Below are 19,900 nucleotides of genomic sequence, written 5' to 3' on the forward strand. Positions count from 1 at the left end.
AAATACTTGAATAAAAACAAAAATTCAAACGGTCCATGTAGATTCCTTCTAATTTTCACTTAGGGGAAAACTATATTATTCTCTTCTATGCATCAAATGCAAAGATGTTTCTTCACCAACAACAAAAGATAATTGAAAGAAAAAATATTTTTGCTTCAAATAAAGACTCTAATAGTACTGTGAGACATTGATAAAGCATCTATGGTATACAAATTAAAAACTAAGAGTAAAAAGTCAAACTTAAATAGATAATTCATTACTTTCAAAACAGTAAAGGGGAAATAGAAAAATCAGCCACATTTTAAAAAATCAACCCAATAAAAGACTGGAGGAAAAAAATAGAATAGCTTTTGAGACGTGAAAGAAACAGTAGAAACGTAAGTATAAAATAATAAAAATGTAGAAACAGAACCTGAATACATCAATAATAAAAAGCATCTTAAACTCACTGACTTATTAAAACTAACATTCAGCCATAAGCCTGCATTTGTAAGTGACTCCTAAACTAGGATGGCCCAAGAGATGGAAAGCAGAAGGATGAGACTAAGATACTAAGCAATTACCAACTTCTCCCCACCCCAACAGCTGCGACAATAATAAAAATATCAGTAAAAGTAAACTCAAGGCAGAAAAACATAATTAGAAATTAGGTCTTTATAGAGCAATAAATTTACCAGGAAGATAAAATAACATTTAACCTAAATGAACCAACAAAAGAGCATCAAAATATGTAAAAGTTGACAAAATAAAAAGGTTACAAACCCGCAATTAAAGTGGGCACTTATGCAAACTTCTCCAAGAAAGTAATTAAATAGAGAAAATTACAGAAGAAATAGAAATTTTAATTTATGATTAACAAGCCTGATCTACTGGACATATTGAAAACCCTAAATTGACTATTAGAGAATATACATTCTTTTTAAAAAATACATACAATATATACAAATCTCAACCACTATCCACATCTAGGATAAAGCAAAGCCAAACAAATCCCAAAAAATTATGAAATGCCTCACATTATTTGACTAAAATGCAATAAAACTAAAATACAAAGGAAAACATAGCACCTAACATAAATGTATGAAAACTTAAAAATACATGATTCATAAGTCAAAGAAATAATAATAGGAATTATGAAATATTTAGAACACAGTGACAAGGAACAAAGCTAAGACTATTTTCTCAGGGTGAAATTATAGACTTAAATATAAATATTAAAATATTGTAAACATTAGGTAAGTAAGGTAAGCATTCTATTTAAAAAGTTTGAAAAGAAAACCTGAAGAAACCCATAGACAGTAAAGGAAGAAAAAAATAAGAGCACTAATAAAATAATAGATCACATTAACATGAACAAAAGCTATTTCCTTTGGCAAAGAAAGGTCAAGAAAAAGACTGTACAAAAGAACAATATTAAGTGTATTCAAGTGGAAATTTAAAAATCATCAAAAAATATCTACCAACATATGTCAATAAATTTAAATTTAAAAATAAATGAAATATTTTTCTAGAAAAATTTCACTAATAAAATATCAAACTTAAAAGATGTGCAACCAATAAAGAAATGCAAAAATTAGTCTTGTCAACAACAAACATCAGAGAAAAAAATATCTCCAAACATGTTTAATTTATTTGGGAATTAGAAAGGATTATAAATAGACATGCACTACTATGGCAAGCCACATATACATGTGGAGAGGAGAGGTTAAAGGGAAACTTTTATAGGTAAAAATCTGAGCTCACATAAGCTATTTGGAAACAAAGTTCATTGGCTTCAGATACTCAAAGCCATACTTGGTGTCAATTCATTGGTGGAGACGCCTCTAATGGGCAGGTGTCCTTCCCAAAACATTGTATCTGAATTGCTAAAGTTCTCAAGAAAGGATTTCTTGTGGGATGATTTCCAGAAAGTCCTTGACACGATCTTTATCATAGACATGCAAACATTAGCTTCCTTCTTTGTTCTCTCTCAACTCCAGTTTGTTTGGGTCTGACAAAAAGTGATTTCTTTTTTTTTTTTTTTTTTATATTTATTTTTTTTAATTTTTTTTTATTTTTATTAAATCATAACTGTATACAATGATATGATTATGGGGCATCATACACTCACTTCATAAACCATTTGACACATTTTTATCACAGTGGTTAACATAGCCTTTCCGGCGTTATCTCAGTTACTGTGCCAAAACATTTACATTCTACATTTACCAAGTTTCGCAAATACCCCTGTAATATGCACCACAGGTGTGATCCCACCGATTCCCCTCCCTCTACCCACCCCCCCCTTTCCCACTTCTCCCTATTGTTAAGTTGTAGCTGGGTTATAGCTTTCATGTGAGAGTCCCAAATTAGTTTCATAGTAGGGCTGTGTACATTGGGTATTTTTTCTTCCATTCTTGGGATACTTTACTAAGAAGAATATGTTCCAGCTCCATCCATGTAAACATGAAAGAGGTAAAGTCTCCATCTTTCTTTAAGGCTGCATAGTATTCCATGGTATACATATACCACAATTTATTAATCCATTCGTGGATCGATGGGCACTTGGGCTTTTTCCATGACTTAGCTATTATGAATTGGCCTGCAATAAACATTCTGGTACAAATATCTTTGTTATGTTGTGATTTTTGGTCTTCTGGGTATATGCCCAGTAGAGGAATTACAGGATTGAATGGCAGATCTATTTTTAGATCTCTGAGTGTTCTCCATATATCTTTCCAAAAGGAATGAATTAATTTGCATTCCCACCAGCAGTGCAGAAGTGTTCCCTTTTCTCCGCATCCACGCCAACATCTCTGGTCTTGAGATTTTGTGATATAGGCTAGTCTCATTGGAGTTAGATGATATCTCAAAGTAGTTTTGATTTGCATTTCTCTGATGATTAAAGATGATGAGCATTTTTTCATATGTCTGAAGGCCGTGCGCCTGTCTTCTTCAGAGAAGTTTCTCTTCAAATCCCTTGCCCAGCCTGCGATGGGATCCCTTGAGTTCTCTGTGGATTCTGGTTATTAAACCTTTGTCAGAGATAGATTTCATCCTGCTATGTGTAACTTCCACATCTAAATTCTACTTAAAAAGTAACGGGTTCAGACAACTTAAGGAAAGGTTTTTAAAACTTTTTAAAGTTTTGGAAAATATTTTGGTAAAGTATGTCTATGTTAATATTATTAAAAATCTATAAAAACAACAAACCATAAAGTTAAAAGGTACAGGATATATAAGTCTAGATGTAACTGACAAAAGATTAGTTAGTACCTTTAATATAGAAAGAATTCTTACATTCTGTCATATGTGTGCACAAATTTATGTCAAAAAAAGAGTCAAAAAAAAGATCAATAACCACACGAAAAAAGGCCAAAGATGTGAACATAAAACTCATAAAACTGAAAATCTAAATAGCCAGCAAATATGAGGGCTGCTTAAACACACTTGTCATTAGGAAATACAGGCAAAACAAGAAAACAAACAAAACCTGCCAGGGGTACCATTTCATGCTCATAACACATTACAAATCAGACTAATAGCAAGTATTAGAAATTGGCGGAAATTAAAATTTTTATAAACTATTGATGGAACCGCAAATTGTTAAAGCTACTGCAAGAACAACTTGGTATTCTCTTATACAGCAAAATTATGCATACGTATGATCCATTAATTCCAATTCCAGGTAAACACCTTAGTGGTAACTCTCAAACATTTTTAACAAGGACTCACAGTAATGAATTCATTTCATACCATGTTCCAATATATACACATATAAACAATTGAAAACAAAGTTCATTGACCCTTATTATGTAAAATGTCCTCTTTTACTGACTCTGTCTCTTAGTATATGTAAGTTAGTACTCAGTAAGTTTCTATAGAGCATATAGTAACTAGTGAAATAAAATGATAAAAATAGCTCTTACATTTTTTAACTCCAAAAATCCCCTCAAGTTGAAAACGTACCCATAGTGATACACTTTTCCTTGTACAAGAAATGGTGCTGAAATGTCCAGGAGTTCCAGGTCTTCATGGCCAGATCTCACAGGAATTACACTATGAAACTTGTTGGAGAGATTGCAGATTTCACTGAGTGTACCTCCTGTTAAAAAAGAATAACAAAGTAGTAGAAATATAATGTAGGCAAAATGAAGTACCTATTAAGTACATGTAAGTTACAGTAAAAGACGAACGTGATGGAGAGAGAAAGACAATGCACACCATAAATTTAAAGATTCGATGTTTATTGTGAAAAATATTAATCTGTAAACTTAGAACATGATATATATATATAAAATACCTCTGTGTATTTAATAAAATTGGGGCAGAATTTGTAATGTTAACATTTATTTGTAAAGGATAAACAGTTTTGGTATAGTAAGGACCTCTAAAAATATGCTTTTCCATAAAAGCAATAGGATCACAAGCAAAAAGTATCAAAATAAACTTTTATAGAATTCTAGTAATTACCAATAGCTTATGATATACCCAGCAGTATTTAAATTGCAGAATATTGTCTGAATCTTGGCAAGAACAACGAGCTGTATGGCATTTTAACATGTCCTGTTCCCACCTTCCTTTCCTGAGCTCTTTATTAGCAGGAAACCACCATTTTGCTATATTACACTGCAGTCAGATCTAAGCCCTGGTTATGACAGCTTAAACGCTCAAAACAAAATTCTCCAGCTTACGGTACTTAAAAGCTTTGTAGCCCAAGAGCTAGAGTCTTTTTTCTGGAGTCTTATACCTAGCACTGCCAAAAAGCTCCCTGCCTACTGCTCAAAACTGCAATGGATGACCATTTACTATTTTTTTCTTTGTAGTTTCCCACAAAAAGTATCATTCCAAGGGACCTGGTGAGATGCAGTCTTGGTTCCAGACTACCACAATAAAGTGAATATTGCAATAAAGCTGAATATTGCTCTAAAGTTGCATGATCTTTTTGTTTTTTTTTTTTCTTTTTATGTTTACCATTATTCTATTAGTTTTTTAAGTTCAATATACAAATATCTGTTGTATATCATTAACAACGAGAGAATTAAAATTAACATGTAACACAAAATATGAAGTACATAGAAATAATTCTTCAGAAATACATAGTATTTTTACACGGAAAACTTCTAGTTATTATTGAACATATATAAAGACATATCTGTGTATATTGCAAAATTGTTATTAATGATTTTTTTTATTTGTTTAGGTATTCCTTCTATTATAACTCGAGTTATTATCTTTCAAAGGATATCAGTATACCACATAGCAAATTCAGTTTGCTCTGGGAGTTCAGAAGGATTGTAGCAAACAGCTGGCCACTGTGGGGCACACACATCTAATATTGGGTGTTATTACATATGCAAGTACCTTCAGGCTTTCCTGTATTTTAGATGATTAATATTTAAATAGGTAGACTGAGTAAGGTAGATTGTCCTCCCAAATGTGGGTAGGCCTCACTCAATCAAATAAAGACCAGAACCATAAAGGCTAACCCTCCCCTGAATTAGGGAGAATTCTTCCTGACTGCCCTTGAACTGGGACTTCACCTTCTTCTGGGTCTTATGCCAGGCGGCCTTCAGACTGGACCTACACCAGGAGCTCTCCTGAGTTTCCGGCGTCCCAACTCACCCTAAAAATCTTGGGACTTGTCAGCTTCCAAATGACACAGTCCAATTTCTCATAATAAATCTCTACATATACACACATGTACACATATAAAAAATATATGTATTAATATATATAAAATCCATTTTATTTTACTGTTTCTTTTAGTTAAAGAATCTTAAGAATATACCAAAATTTTAAAACTGGTAGTACTACACCCTTTCTGGTAAATCTCGAGGAGTAGGAAATCTCACATGTGATTAAAACATATGCATACTAGCATAACATGCATTGTAATGATTAAATGGAAACACAGAAATCACTAGAGTAGTTTTGTCATGTTGTAATTATATTTAAAGTAAGAGCTATGTTCATAAAAGCAATACCAATCTTTAAATACATGTATATTCGTGTACATTTCATGTTTTCTAAAATGGTTACATATTACCTTTCTAATAAAAATGTCTGCAACAAAATAATACATAATAAAAGCAAGTTCATTTATAAAATAAAACTAAGTATTCCTCTAATGCAAATTGAATGTGATGTTTTTCCCTTACTAAGAAAAGTTATGAAGGTTATAAAGGAGGAAAAAGCTCAAAGAAAATAATAAAACTTCAAATTTGGCATGACAAAAATGTTTTTATATTACAGAAATATTAAATAAAAAATTAAACAAAAATATAAGAGAAATGAAAAAATAAACATGACAAGTTTTGTTCTGTTTAAGTCACTTTACTTGTTTCAAAGTTTCCTGTCTTTAGGTATCAATAGATATTTTTACTCTATTTTTATGAAACAACAGTGACATCCAGAGGCCAAGAAAACAGCAAGTATACATAAGCAATCAGCCTCTTTAGCATAATCAACACAGAATTAACAAAATTATATGCAGGAACCAAACAACATGGATGAATGTAAACACTTGAGTTTAATGTATAATTTTAAGTATGTGTGCATATTAGATATATATGAGTCTGGTTAATGTATATAACATATATTCATTCCATTTAATGAAATTTAAATTAACACTAGTTTTACATTACATGCAATAGGTTGCCTATAAAATATATTTAACCCTAATTAATTAAATAACATATGTAAAAGCAGTATTCTAATAAAACAGTAACTTAAATATCCTACCTTCTATCAAAATTAGACATTCATTTGAAAGTGGAAGAATACCATTATGTTTCACAAAATGAACAGCTACTTTTCGTCCTCCTTGATCTTCCGTGGTCCAGACTTTTGAATCATATAATAAGGTATTTTGTAGTTTGGCATCTTGGGTTTTAGTTGCACCATCTTGTAAAATCATATCCAAATTTCTCTCATGTGGGACTTCTTGCCTAAAATCATTGTCAATGAAATAGAAAACAATTTTGTTATAAGCTTGAAAATTCCAATTTAACACATTTTTTAATTAAAAGATATCATTTTATATGCAGATGAGTCAGCTACTTTTCCTTAAATTATAGAGCTATTTCACTTTGCAGATTAAATAACTTTTGTTCAATAGATGCATATTTGCTATTTTGTGACAAAGTATGTCCACATCATAATTGCATTAACTAGTGGCAATTTCCACGTCTTGTTTTGTATGGAAAGTTAATTATTTCTAGTACAAATTTTTTCTCTTTTAAAAGGAATGCTAAAATTCCCAGTGAGCAAAAAAATGAAGCACTATGCTGTCTTCACTACACTTAAATATCCACTTATTACTTAAGTAAAAGAGTACATATATCAAGCCAATATTACTTCTGATTTCCTTTAATAATTTTTCTTTAATTTTCTGTAGAAATGGGGTCTTGCTATATTGCCCAGCTAGTCTTGAACTTTTGCCTTGGTCTCCCAATGTTCTGGGATTAAATGGCATGAGCAACCATACCTGGTCTCCTTTGAAAATTAATAATTTTTAAAAGTCACATGGTTAAGTATCATGTAGTACAAATAGCATCATTTGGAATCAAAAGGTGAATGTCCTTGCCTTGCTTGTCACCGAAGCTATGTAACCTTAGGTAGTCTCTATTTTCTGACATAACATCCTCATTTGCTTAAAAATAATCATAAAGGGTAGTTTTATTTTGTAAAGCTATGTGATTTTATAGAATTCAATGAATGAAATTGGATAATACTTGAAGAATTATCTAAAATCCTTTAAAAAATCTCTTCAAATAATACTATCCTTGTATTTTGGAGGGAAAAACATATATACATTAATGCACACAGATATTCACAGACAATATATAAACATACAAATATGTAAAGGTGTTTGTGTGCATTTACACACTGTAGCACATTACAATGAAAACTTAATATATGGTATCCAAATGTATATATTCATAAATTGCCTATATTTTTTAAAACATACTTTTATATATTTAGAGAAAAAACAGGCAAATTACATTAAAAAAATGAGCAGGGATTAAAAGTAATTTTCAGAGTATGATGCTGGTAACACAGTGACAAGATTATAAAACAGTTTAATAAATTTATTTATATAATAATAATTGGAATAAAAACACTGAAAAATTCTCAATTACAAAAAAAAAAATTAACCTACATATATTATATTCTAGTTATTAACCAGGACAGAAATATTTGCAACAAGCCTTTCTGCATTATTTCATTAATTAGAATTCTTTTCAAAAAATTGTTATTTTATATTTAAGAAGATATTTTTGTGACATATGAGAAAGTCTCTCCAAACACATTCATAATTTATTATTTTTCATCTGTATTTATCAGAGCTACTAAGTTAAATTTCTTACTTGACAAAAAATAATAAATAAAAGTGGGTACTAAGAAAGAACCACAAGGACTTACTTTCTAGGAATTTAGTATTTTCCCTTGAGAACACTAACTTTCCTTCAAAATACACAAAAACAATTTACTTATTCTGAAGACTTAAAATTAATATATGTACAGTACATACATAAATAATTAGAAATAAAAACTTCCATTTTTCTATAGAAAATACTTACAGTGAATGACATTTAGGACAAAGAAGTTTAACAGATTGAAAGAGTTTTCTGGGTTTATATGACCTTAATTTTGCTCGAATGCGATATTGTTGAGGAGCTTTTTGTTTCAAAATGGCACATAGTGGTGTTTTCTCTAAATATTGATGATCTGTAAGTACTGCAAAGAGTTTTTAGATTAAATCAAAATAATCACAAGAAATGTAAGTATATTCACAGCATACATTCCCCTGTACCAAATATATTATCAAATCTGATTAACTTAAGCTCTTTTAACTATCAATTCCATGAAAACAAGGGTTTCACCTTTATTCCCTGATGTGCACTGAAGGCCCAATAGCTTAGTGCCAGGCACACAGTAGAAGAAATGCTGGATAATTTGGTAAACGAAGAATTTAGTTCTCTATTAAGCATTTAAAAAATTATCTTTATATAGAACTACTCCTGGATAACTTAGGGAAAACACTAAGGTTTATTTAACCAAGAAATTAATATGCTACTTGTAAAACATTTAAAAATATTAACTAAAATATTAATTTCTTAGACATTTGTGATAGGCAAAAAAGTTCTAATCTTTATTTGCTACAAAAAAGGTAATATAACATATTTGCTAAATATCTGTCAAGCTTCTTTCCCTGATATTAAATTAATGACTCTTTACCAAACTGTCATTTACAGAATCATACTGTTAACATCGAGGACATTAGGAGTGATCTAGCTGTCATGATGGTATAGTGAAGAAGGAGAAGTTTAGGGATGGTGGGAGGGAAGAAAAAAGAAGGAAAGGTAGGTAAAAGAGAAATTAGAGTCACACTAGGAAAAGAAAAGTCAGATAAAACCATGAGGGGCAATTCCTTGGGAAACAAGTAGTCTCCTTAGCTAGTTAGAAGCTTGGGACTACACTGGGCAGTTTATATCGGGGCAAGTGTAAAATTGCTGCTGACCCTTAGCTTAAGATAGCAGGCCTGCCTGCATGCTATACATTCCAGCTTAACACTGCTGTGTTTATACCTCGGGAACCTCAAAGGTTGGGACAATTCCTTTCTGAATCTAGCTTGAACCCAACTAAACTCTTATTGAATTAATTTTTTTTCAAGGAGCAAAATGCCAAGAATTTACAGAGAAACGCTGTTTCTTTTCTTTTCCTTTTCTTTTCTTTTTTTTTTTAAGTCATAGGCAGACCGTCAATTTTGTGTAAAATGCTTAGTGATAGTGACAATGAATTAAAACTGACATTTTAAGTTATTAATTTTTCATTTAAAAATACTTTTAAACTTAAAAAAAAATTGCAGAAATAATACAAAGATCTTCTGTACAGCCTTTACCAAGACTCACCAATTGTTACCATTCTGGCACATTTAATGTTGTCTGATGTCTATTTTTATCTCTGTCTCCTCTCTACATATGTTACTGAATAATTTGAGAATAATTTCCACAAATTATACCCCTTTCCTTTAAATACTCAAGGGTATATTTCATATGAAAACATTTTATTGACATAGTTTTGGTGCAATTTTCAATATCAGAGCAATTATTAACTCAACAGACAGTATTCAAGATCCTCTATTTGTTTCCAAAATGTTCTCTTTAGCATTTTATTTTTGGGTCCAGGATCCAATTCTGAACAATGTATTACATTTATTTTCATGTCTCTGGACTTAATGTGAAATAGCTCCTCCATTTTTCTTTGCCTTTCATGACATTAATACATTTGAGGAGTATAGGCAATTTATTTTGTAAAATAAATATCAATTTGGGCATGTCTCATTCTTCCTCATCCTCAGATTCAGGTTATACATTTTCTGCACAAATACATAAATGGTATTGTGTGCTTCTCAGTGCATCACATCAAGAAACACATAACGTCAGTGTTTCCCTAACTGTGGCTGTAACTTTGTTCACCTGGTTAAGGTGGTGTCCAACAGGTTTCTCAATTATGCTATTTGCCCTTGTAATTAGTAAGAAAGTACTTGGGAAAAGGTAGTCTCTCTCTCTTCATCAAATATTTAGCATCTTGATAGTTTAGAATCCACTGATTCACAACTAAATCAATAATTATTATCATGACTGTAAAACTGTGACTTTTTTTTCTAATTTCACCACTCCTTTTATTAATTGCCATTCTACTTTAAGGAATAGATTTCTATTCAACTCCATTCATTTGTTTTTCTTTTGTTTATTATCAACACAGGCTCATGCAATCATACTTTATTCAATGATTTCTAATCCATCAGTAATATTTATTTTGGTGCTCAAACTGTCCCAGATTTGACATGGTTTATCATATGCCAATTGTTACGTTCCATCACTGAGAACTTGCTTACTTTCAGGCATTACAAGATGTTCCAGACTAATCTTGTAATTTTCCTGCCCTAGTGCTAGAATCTGTGATTTCTCCAGGGAACACTGATTCCTTTTAGGGAGAAATACTATTTATAAACCAAGATCGGTGCATGAGCTGTGCTTACCGCAACTAAAGGGCCACTGTCTCTCTTCCCTTTCACTCACAGAGACAGGGTATATATGAATACACATTCATACCAATAAAAACATACAGATGAACACACATGCACCTATACATTCATGTAGGTGAATTTATATATCCATTATACGTACCCATATCTATATCCATAGAAATATATATATATATTTCTGCATCTACCTATAAAACCGCAAGTACATTACGGCACCTCCAGTACCTCAAGTTCTTATTCAGCCTTCTCCCGGTCCATGTTTGTATCTTCTTTCTCCCATATGAGAAACTTGCATTTTATAATAATGTAGTATTTAATAGACATCTACTCAAAAAGTATTCTCCTGGACATTTTTTCTATCTTAACTGAAATAACAGAAGTATGTAATAGATCTATTATCACTACTAACATTAAAGTTTGGGGCATCATTGTAAGGAGCTCCTTTATGGCACACTGTTAAATGTATCATGTGAATTGACTAAAATGAATGTCATAGAACATATTTTATGTACTAAGCTAAAGATATGTTGCACTATTGAATGGTACAATAATATCTTTTATAGACTTTAGAAATACATGACTTAAAATATGTATTCAACATAAAGCCATGAATCTTCATGAGTTCCATTTTATTCCAGTGTAGGATGGGGGAGAAGAAACTTAAATACGGACATACTTTTGCTCTCATGGGTGTATGTTCTTACTCTGAGACAGGAATGGATTAGTTAGTAACTATAAAGACAACTACCATGCACCTTACTGTGCCTGTATCTAAAAAATGACACATGGTCTTACTTGTAGCAGATAGCTGTTGACATCTTTCTACCTCATATAGTGATACTGATCCAGAGCCTGTAGGAAGGAGAAGAAAAAAGAGTTGCAGCTTTTAAATGCATTATAAATTAAATATGTAACTGAAAACTATAAACCACTGCTAAGAAAAACTGAAGGAGACATGAATAAATGGTGAGATGTCATGTGAAGGCATGGGTTCTCCCTAATTAACCTGTATATTTAGCAAAGTCCAGTCAACACAGCAGAGGCTTTATTATAGATACTGACCAGCAGACTCTATCACCTATATGCAAAAGCAAAAAAATCTAGATTATGGAATAAAATCTTGAAAAAGAAGCCCTGAAGGACTTAGACTACATGACTTCAAGACTTATAAAAAGCTATAGTAATCATGGCAGCGTGGTACTGGCATAAGGTCTGATAATTAATGCTTTGTAGTACTGTTTGATAATTAATGCTTTGTGGTATTGTTTGAGGTGGATAGTTTTCTTTTTATGTATGAATTTCTAGTTGTGGCACCATTTGTTTGGTAAATTAACAGTTGTGGCACCCCCTCAACAGAATAGAGAGCCTAAAAATAAATCCACATGGTCTTTTGACTTTTGACAAAGGAAGCAAAGCAGTTCAAAGGGAAAGCAAAACTCTTTTCAGCAAACAGTACTACAACACCTGGAAATTCGTACGGGGAAAAATGCATACTTCCCACTATAAGCAAGCATTGAATGGGAAGCACTGAAATAAGCCCATACTTTTGCCCACCAGATTTTTTTTCTTCCTTTTTAAGAGATTGGGTCCTTCTCTGTCACCCAGGCTGCTGTGCAGTGGTGTGATCAAAATTCATTACAGCTTTGAACTCTTGAGCTCTAGTGATCCTCCCCGCTTAGTCCTGAGAAGCTAGGACTGCAGGTACCGCCATCACATCTGGCTAATTTCTTTTTTTAAATTTCCTGTAGAAATGGGGTTTTGCATGTTGCCCAGGGTAGCCTCAAACTCCCAGCCATAGGTAATCTTCCTGCATTGGCCTACCAAAGCGTTGAGATTACAGACAGGTGTGAGCCACTGTTCCTGTCCCCCTCTTGATTTTTGACAAAGACATCAAAGCCGTCTAACAAGAAAACAAACTAGAAATTCATACTAAAAAGAAAAATGTCCACCTCAAACAATACTACAAAGGATTAAAAAAGAAATGACTGTTATGTGCAATAATAAATCTCAAAGACGTGGTATGTACAAAAAGAGTACAAATACGTAATTCCATTATTTTGAAGTTCTAGAACAGGCAAATTTAGAGGGATTTGGATTACATAATGTTATACATTAGTCAAAGCTAAATAAAATGATAAATTATCCATTTCATGTCATTTTACCTCAAAAAAAAAATCTTAAGCAACTACTGAACTCTAGTCAATTATTTTCACACTGAAGTGTTTACTGATGCTTCTGTAACTTACTTTGAAATGCAACAAAAAATAAGATGAATTGCTGAATCTAAGGAGGAAGAGAGACACAGGTGACAGTGCAAAGCGTTCACTGAGAATCTAAGTGGTGGGACTGTGAGAGCATTGTACCACTGCTGTAACTTTTCCATAAGTTTGAAAATTTTTATTATGTTGGAAAAGCACATTGTGAAAGAAATAGAAGGAGAGGGTGATTAAATAGGAAACGTATAAAATTTAATAGAGTGACCTGATGAACATCATAAAATAGGAGTTTAAGAAAATAAAAGTAGTAATCACAGCAATAAAGTTTCAAAATGCTTTCTAAAATGAAAAATTTAGGACCTGAAAAAATATATATTTTACAATTACTTAGCTTACATTTTGTTACATATAATGGCATATTATGTTTTTATAATTTATTTTATAGGACCTCATATACAATATGCATTACCAGTCCTTTTCCCTCAACATTGCTAACAAATCCAAAGCAAAGAGGACTTCTCAAGCTGGCATGGTATATTTTCAATGAATCCTATGCATTAATTAACATCTGCCATTCCAATATGAAATGTAAACAATGAAGAAATCTTGAAATTAATACAATAAGGTATGTATAGAACATACCCATGGTCTCCCAGAAATTGATAAGAAAAAGATAAATCCAATAGAAAATTAGATAAAAGGTAAGAACAGATTTTATTCTCTCTCCAAAGAAGAGAGAATAAAAAGAGCTAATGAGTACATCGTAAGATTTTCAAGTGACCAAATAGAAAAATTAAAGATAACATGCCAAATTGTCAAAAAAATTATTCAGAGTGTTAACCTCCAATACTGCGAAGGTGCAAGCAAAGTACATTCACCTGCAGAGTTATTTGGAGATAAGTATCTATGGCCTTTTCAGTAAATAAACTGGTATCATCTATTAAAATATGCATCTTCCCTTAGATATATCAATCCCATTGTTAGGAATTTTTATTTTAGTGAAAAAAAAAAGGATGGAAGTACAGACAGTCTTGCTTTGCTATCAGTGAATAGCTAAGTAACCAGGTGCAAACTTTATGATACCTAAGCCTCAGTGTCCCTTTTGTAAAAGAGAGAAAATAATACATATTATAGGAGTGCTATTAGGATTAAACAATAATGCATGCAGGTACCTACCAAGAAAGAGATGCTAATTTTCAGGCTTATCATTACTGGTATAGAATAAAATGGTTCTTTAGATCACAGTAGGATAGGAGTTTGCAAAGATTGCAAATAATAAGAATAATAAGAATAATAATGTGAGATAGAAACATGATCTACATTTAAGTCCCAGAATGTACAAGCAGGGTAACTGGTAAAGAAGAAAATATTGCACACTGAGCGTTTTAAAGTTTAGATTTGAATAGTCACCTATTTAGGTAGACAATACAAATGAACACTCTACTGTTTGTGAACATTTTATAACTAGATACTTGACTAATTCAAAAAACACTGGGAACTATGCATATATATAAGATGCATATGAGCAAAAAGTACTTGGGTTGTTTGAAATAAAGCAAAACAAACAACCTTTGTTCTTTTTAGAAACTGACAAGCAAAACAGTTGACTAGAGAATCAATACAGATTTTCTTACGACTACACACACACATATATACTGAATTACATAAAGAATTGGGGTAATAATTGGAGTAATAATCAATACCCCAATTTGAAAATGAAACTATACAATTTAGGAAGAAAGCATGTTCACCCTTTTGTATAGGACACAGATAAAGATTTAGGTAGTCCCTTTAGCATACATCCATGGATTTTTAAAAAACAAAGAGAGAGAAGACACTAAAAAAGAGAATTAAGTTGATAAAATTATGTTATGTAGCAGGAACTAAACTGTCAATGTTAAAAACTATCCTTACTTTGAAAGCTGTCATCAGGTTCTGATTGACAGGTATCATTTGAGGGGTGACTGGCTGTCAAATCTGCAGATTGTAAAGCCCTATAATTGAAAGAATACAATTTTAAATTGTAGAACAAAGTCGACATAGTGAGTTTAGTTCTATCCAAAAAAATCCAAAAATTCTGTATGTCTATGCATTTTTCAATAGGTTCTAAAGTCCCTCAAAATACAAGCGAAAGAGTTAGATGATGAAATATTGAGAAGGGACTTAAAGAGCCTACAAGGGGGGTGGGAGGAAAGCCCGGCCTGCTAAACAAGGGAACATTTACCACTCAGCAGTCTCACTAAAAAAAGGAGAAAGAATGTGGGTATAAGGTAACCTAAGTAATCAATGACCAATAGAAAAGGGCAATAATGCCCAGAGGCACAGAGAGGCCAGTGAAAGAGCTGCAGCCAGTTTCGCATGTGGGAAGGTATTTAAGCCTTTGCTTTTCTATCTCTCACTTCTCCTTCATGAGAAGGACCCACTTCCAATCTCTCTGAAAGTGCTCTAAGCTTTATCTTTGTTCTTTTTTTCTTTTTATTATTATTATTTCAGGTTAATGTGAGAGTACAAATAACCAGGTCACAATATTTGAATCTGTTAGGTAGAATCCCTCTTATAATTGTGTCCTGTGCGCACATGGTGCCCTTTCAGTGCGAGCACGCCAAACCCCTTCTTTCCCCCCTTTTGTTCCCCCTCCCACCCAACGTGAATTGGAATGAGTTTCTGTCCTATGTGTATAGTAATATAAGTATAGTACTTTAATATAAAACTTTAAGACAGGTCAACTTTTGTTTTCAGTACCTACTAGGGATATTTCAAGAAATAAAAAATTGAAAATAAATAGCAGGATTTTAGATGCTATTTTACTACTTGAGCACATCTGAAGCTTAAAAATGTTTTTAAAAAGTCTTTAAAAATATAACACGCTGAAACGTTTGTTACCTATTTAGTCAGAGGCAATTCAAAAGATACTTTTTCATGACAGGATTAAGTATTTTTTGGATCCTACACTTACATACAATTTTTAAAACCTTGCCTAAGGTCCAGTTTCCACTGTACGGGGCTGCACCTGGAAAGTGTGGCAAAAGGCAGAAGAGGAGCGTGCGTGTTCAACTTTGATCACAGCCCTCGCTCTGCTACCATATAGTTACTTGAAACTACAATCATTTGGTATGTTTCATTTGCTCATTTATTAAAAAGTATGCAGCAAAGCACAGAAGGATATAAGGACTGAATAAGAGAGCTATCAGACGCCCAGGAACGATACTGCCTGAGAAATCAGCTTAATAAATACTCCACTTACATTTTCTAAAATAGGTATATAAAATGCTTACTTTTTCAGTTGATCTACATCAGAGTTATTTTCTGGCAAGACCCTTATTCCCCGACCATAACTGGTCCCTCCATGAAGATGAAACTCTAAATTTAAGGTTGTCTGGTTCTCTGAATTCAATGACTGAAGTTTGGTATGGAGGCTGTAGATCCTAATAAAGCTTCCAACCTAAAAATAGATTATTTACTATTTAGAAATTTGGGGGGGGAGGGAAATCAGACACTTTCTGATATTTAAAATTTTCACAACCATCATGGGGCAATGAACAACAACCAGGGGAACTGGCCAATTGAAAATACACTGAATACTCTATACCAATGTGGCTGAGTTATCAGCTGCATGGACATCTATCGAAGCCAAAATGTAGATACATACACACATTCAATGGGAAGATATATTTCCATTTCAGAGATACTGAAGTATTAAAAAACCGTGCGTCCACATCAATGAGATGCAGATGCTATTTAAAAATATCAACACCAACCTAAAGGAAGAAGCTATTTAACTTAAATAACATTTATAAAGAAAGTTTTCTAAACAAAAACAGTTACAAAGTAGAAAATCTGAAGTTTTGTTGTTGTTGTTCTTTGCATAAAAACATCACTATGGACTGCTGGATAACTATAGGGTTATCATCTTTTTTTTTTCCTACAAGTTCAGGATTGAATAATGGTGCCGATATAGTATGTAACAGAAAAGATACACAGGTTGATTATCTCTTATCCAAAGTGCTTGGGACCAGATAGAAGTGTTTCAGATTTTGGAATATTTACATACACATAACAAGGTACTTCGAGGATGGAACACAAATCTAAACAAAAAAGTCACATGTGTTTCATATATACCTTATATATATATCCTAAATATAATTTTATGTAATATTCTAAATAATTTTGTGCATGAAACAAAATTTGTGTAGTGAAGATGTCACTGTCTCTGTCACCACTCAATACTTTGTAGTTTTAGACTTCGGAGCACTTCAGACCTTGGACTTCTGGATTAGGGAAGCTCAATCTATATATAACAGAGAATTTCAAAAAGGAATGAGCAGTAAATCAACTTTCCCTTCCTGCTTAAGGCAGCTTCCCTTAGTTGTATTTCTCCTCATTACTTTCTAGCTCCGATGGAGGGAGATACGAGGAAATACAGCAAGGGGAGACATCACCATTCCCAGATACTCCTACTCCGTTCCCATGGGTTTTATGAAGAAGAGATAAAGCATCTAGCCTTTTATCTCTGAATCTAGCCTTTTATCTCTGATTTCTTTTACTTATGCCTACATCATGGGAGGGGAGCAGCATAATGAAAGTCAGGGAAGACTTTTGTCTTTGGTACAAAAAGACAAAAAAAGATACAAATCATTTTCCTCATGGTCTTCAAAGTAAGCTAATGGAAAAAATATAAAACTTTCTATTTTTATCTCATTCTTTTTTTTTTTTTTTTTGAGACGGAGTTTCACTTTGTTACCCTTGGTAGAGTGCTGTGGTATCACAGCTCACAGCAACCTCAAATTCTTGGGCTCAAGCGATTTTCTTGCCTCAGCCTCCCAAGTACCTGGAACTACAGACGTCTGTCACAAGGTGTGAGCCACTGCCTGGCTATTTTTAGAGAGGAGGACTAGCTCTGGCTCAGGCTGGTCTTGAACCTATGAGCTCAGGCAATCCACCCACCTAAGCCTCCCAAGTGCTGGGATTACAGGCGTGAGCCACTGCCTGGCCCTCATTCTGTTTGAATGTTTGTATTTTGTGAATCTTTTTAAATGTGTGTGTATATATCCATATTTAAATATACTAATATAGCAGTACAGCAAATATAATCATTTGAAAGGCCTAAAGAAATGGACAAAGATATCATGTTCATAAAAATATCTTTCTATTATAAAAGCGATAATTTCCTTCAAATTAATCATTAAATTCAATGCAATTTCAACCCAAATCCCCAGTGTCATGGAATCTAAAAAGTTAACTCCGTTTCTAGAAATAGTCATCACTTTTGAAGAACAGGAAGGGGGGATCTGTTATATCAAAAAGCACATAAAATACAAACATAAAAGCATAAATAATAAATAAATAAAACATAAAAAAATATGGGTGTATATACCTACATGTTCAGATAGAGAGAGATAAGCAAAAACAAACACACAAACAAACAAAAAAATAAGGCAGAGGTTCTAGGCCCAGGGAAGTTTCAATGTGTAGAGCTGAGTCTTATTTTCCTAAAAAATTCCTAAAAATTAAAAGTATCTGAAATGCAACAAAGCACTTAGAAATAAGTTTAAGTGACAAACTCTTGGTTTTTACTATATTATATTCTCTATTATTTTCTAACAGAACAAAATTTAAAGGACAAGACAGAATATATTGCATAAAAGCCATAAACAGACTAAAGTTAACAAATTGTTATTATCAGAAATTCCATCAGGAGGCAGCATTGCATTTTTTTAAAGCTTGTCTAAATCTGTTAACACTATGAAATGTACCAGATGCTCTATTATAAAAGACAAATACTTCTTTGTCTTGCCAGTATTGTGATAAGATTTCAAAAATAAAAGTGTAGAAACTATAACCAAAAAATAAAAATAGTTTAAGAAACAGTTATAAAAATCTGTTTTAATACAGAAACTAAAAAAAAAAGTAGCAAACACAGCTAGTAAGAAATCACTATCTTTTAGAAATAATCAAAATATTCCTCATAAACGGTCAAGAATTTTCATTAGGTTTAGAACTTTAATTTCCTGTGTATGTCTCAAAATAGCCAGTCAAATAGGCCAGGGACAGTGCCTCACGCCTGTAATCGCAGCACTTGGGAGGCCAAAGCAGGTGGATTTCCTGAGTTCATGTGTTCGAGACCACTCTGAGCCAGAGCGAGACCTCCTCTCTAAAAATAACTGGGTGTTGTGGGGGCTGCCTGTAGTCCCAACAACTCAGGAGGCTGAGGTAAGAGAATCGCTTGAGCCTAAGAGTTTGAGGGTGCTGTGAGTTATGATACCACAGCACTAAATATATATATATATATATATATATATGTATAGCCAATCAAATCACAGTTGTGGGGCTAATGAAGGTCAAAACATAATTATGAATTTATATTTTAGAATTATGTAAAAACTTGTGTCAGGGTCAGAGTGAGGATTTAACATACGTCTTTAGTTTCTAGACAAAATGTTTCAAACGTCAGTTTGTGCGTTTTTGTGTGCATGAGACTATATAATGTTTTGGGAATAACATATACCTTACTCAAGAAACAAGATTCAGAAAAGAGGTAAGAGCAATTTAGGTTATAAAATGTATTGCTTACAGAAGTTGATTACACTTTACAACTGCATTAACTATACACATCCCTCCCCACCCACTCCCATACAACAAAAGTGTTTTG

At 32.6% G+C, this 19,900-nt stretch overlaps 1 protein-coding gene across 2 annotated transcripts in view; it reads right to left on the reverse strand.

The window, feature by feature from the left end:
* The window catches only part of POT1 (protection of telomeres 1), a 71,117-nt gene that overhangs the window by 11,498 nt on the left and 39,719 nt on the right, over window positions 1–19,900 (reverse strand). For both annotated transcript variants that reach the window (XM_053553734.1, XM_053553733.1), the window contains 6 exons: window positions 16,527–16,693; window positions 15,166–15,245; window positions 11,831–11,887; window positions 8,565–8,721; window positions 6,724–6,929; window positions 3,949–4,084 (listed from right to left, as the gene is read on the reverse strand). In XM_053553734.1, the coding sequence (XP_053409709.1) occupies window positions 3,949–4,084; window positions 6,724–6,929; window positions 8,565–8,721; window positions 11,831–11,887; window positions 15,166–15,245; window positions 16,527–16,693 (803 nt within the window). The remainder of the gene's footprint in view (window positions 1–3,948; window positions 4,085–6,723; window positions 6,930–8,564; window positions 8,722–11,830; window positions 11,888–15,165; window positions 15,246–16,526; window positions 16,694–19,900) is intronic.

This window comes from Nycticebus coucang, chromosome 11, assembly GCF_027406575.1.
Source record: "Nycticebus coucang isolate mNycCou1 chromosome 11, mNycCou1.pri, whole genome shotgun sequence".
NCBI lineage: Eukaryota > Metazoa > Chordata > Mammalia > Primates > Lorisidae > Nycticebus > Nycticebus coucang.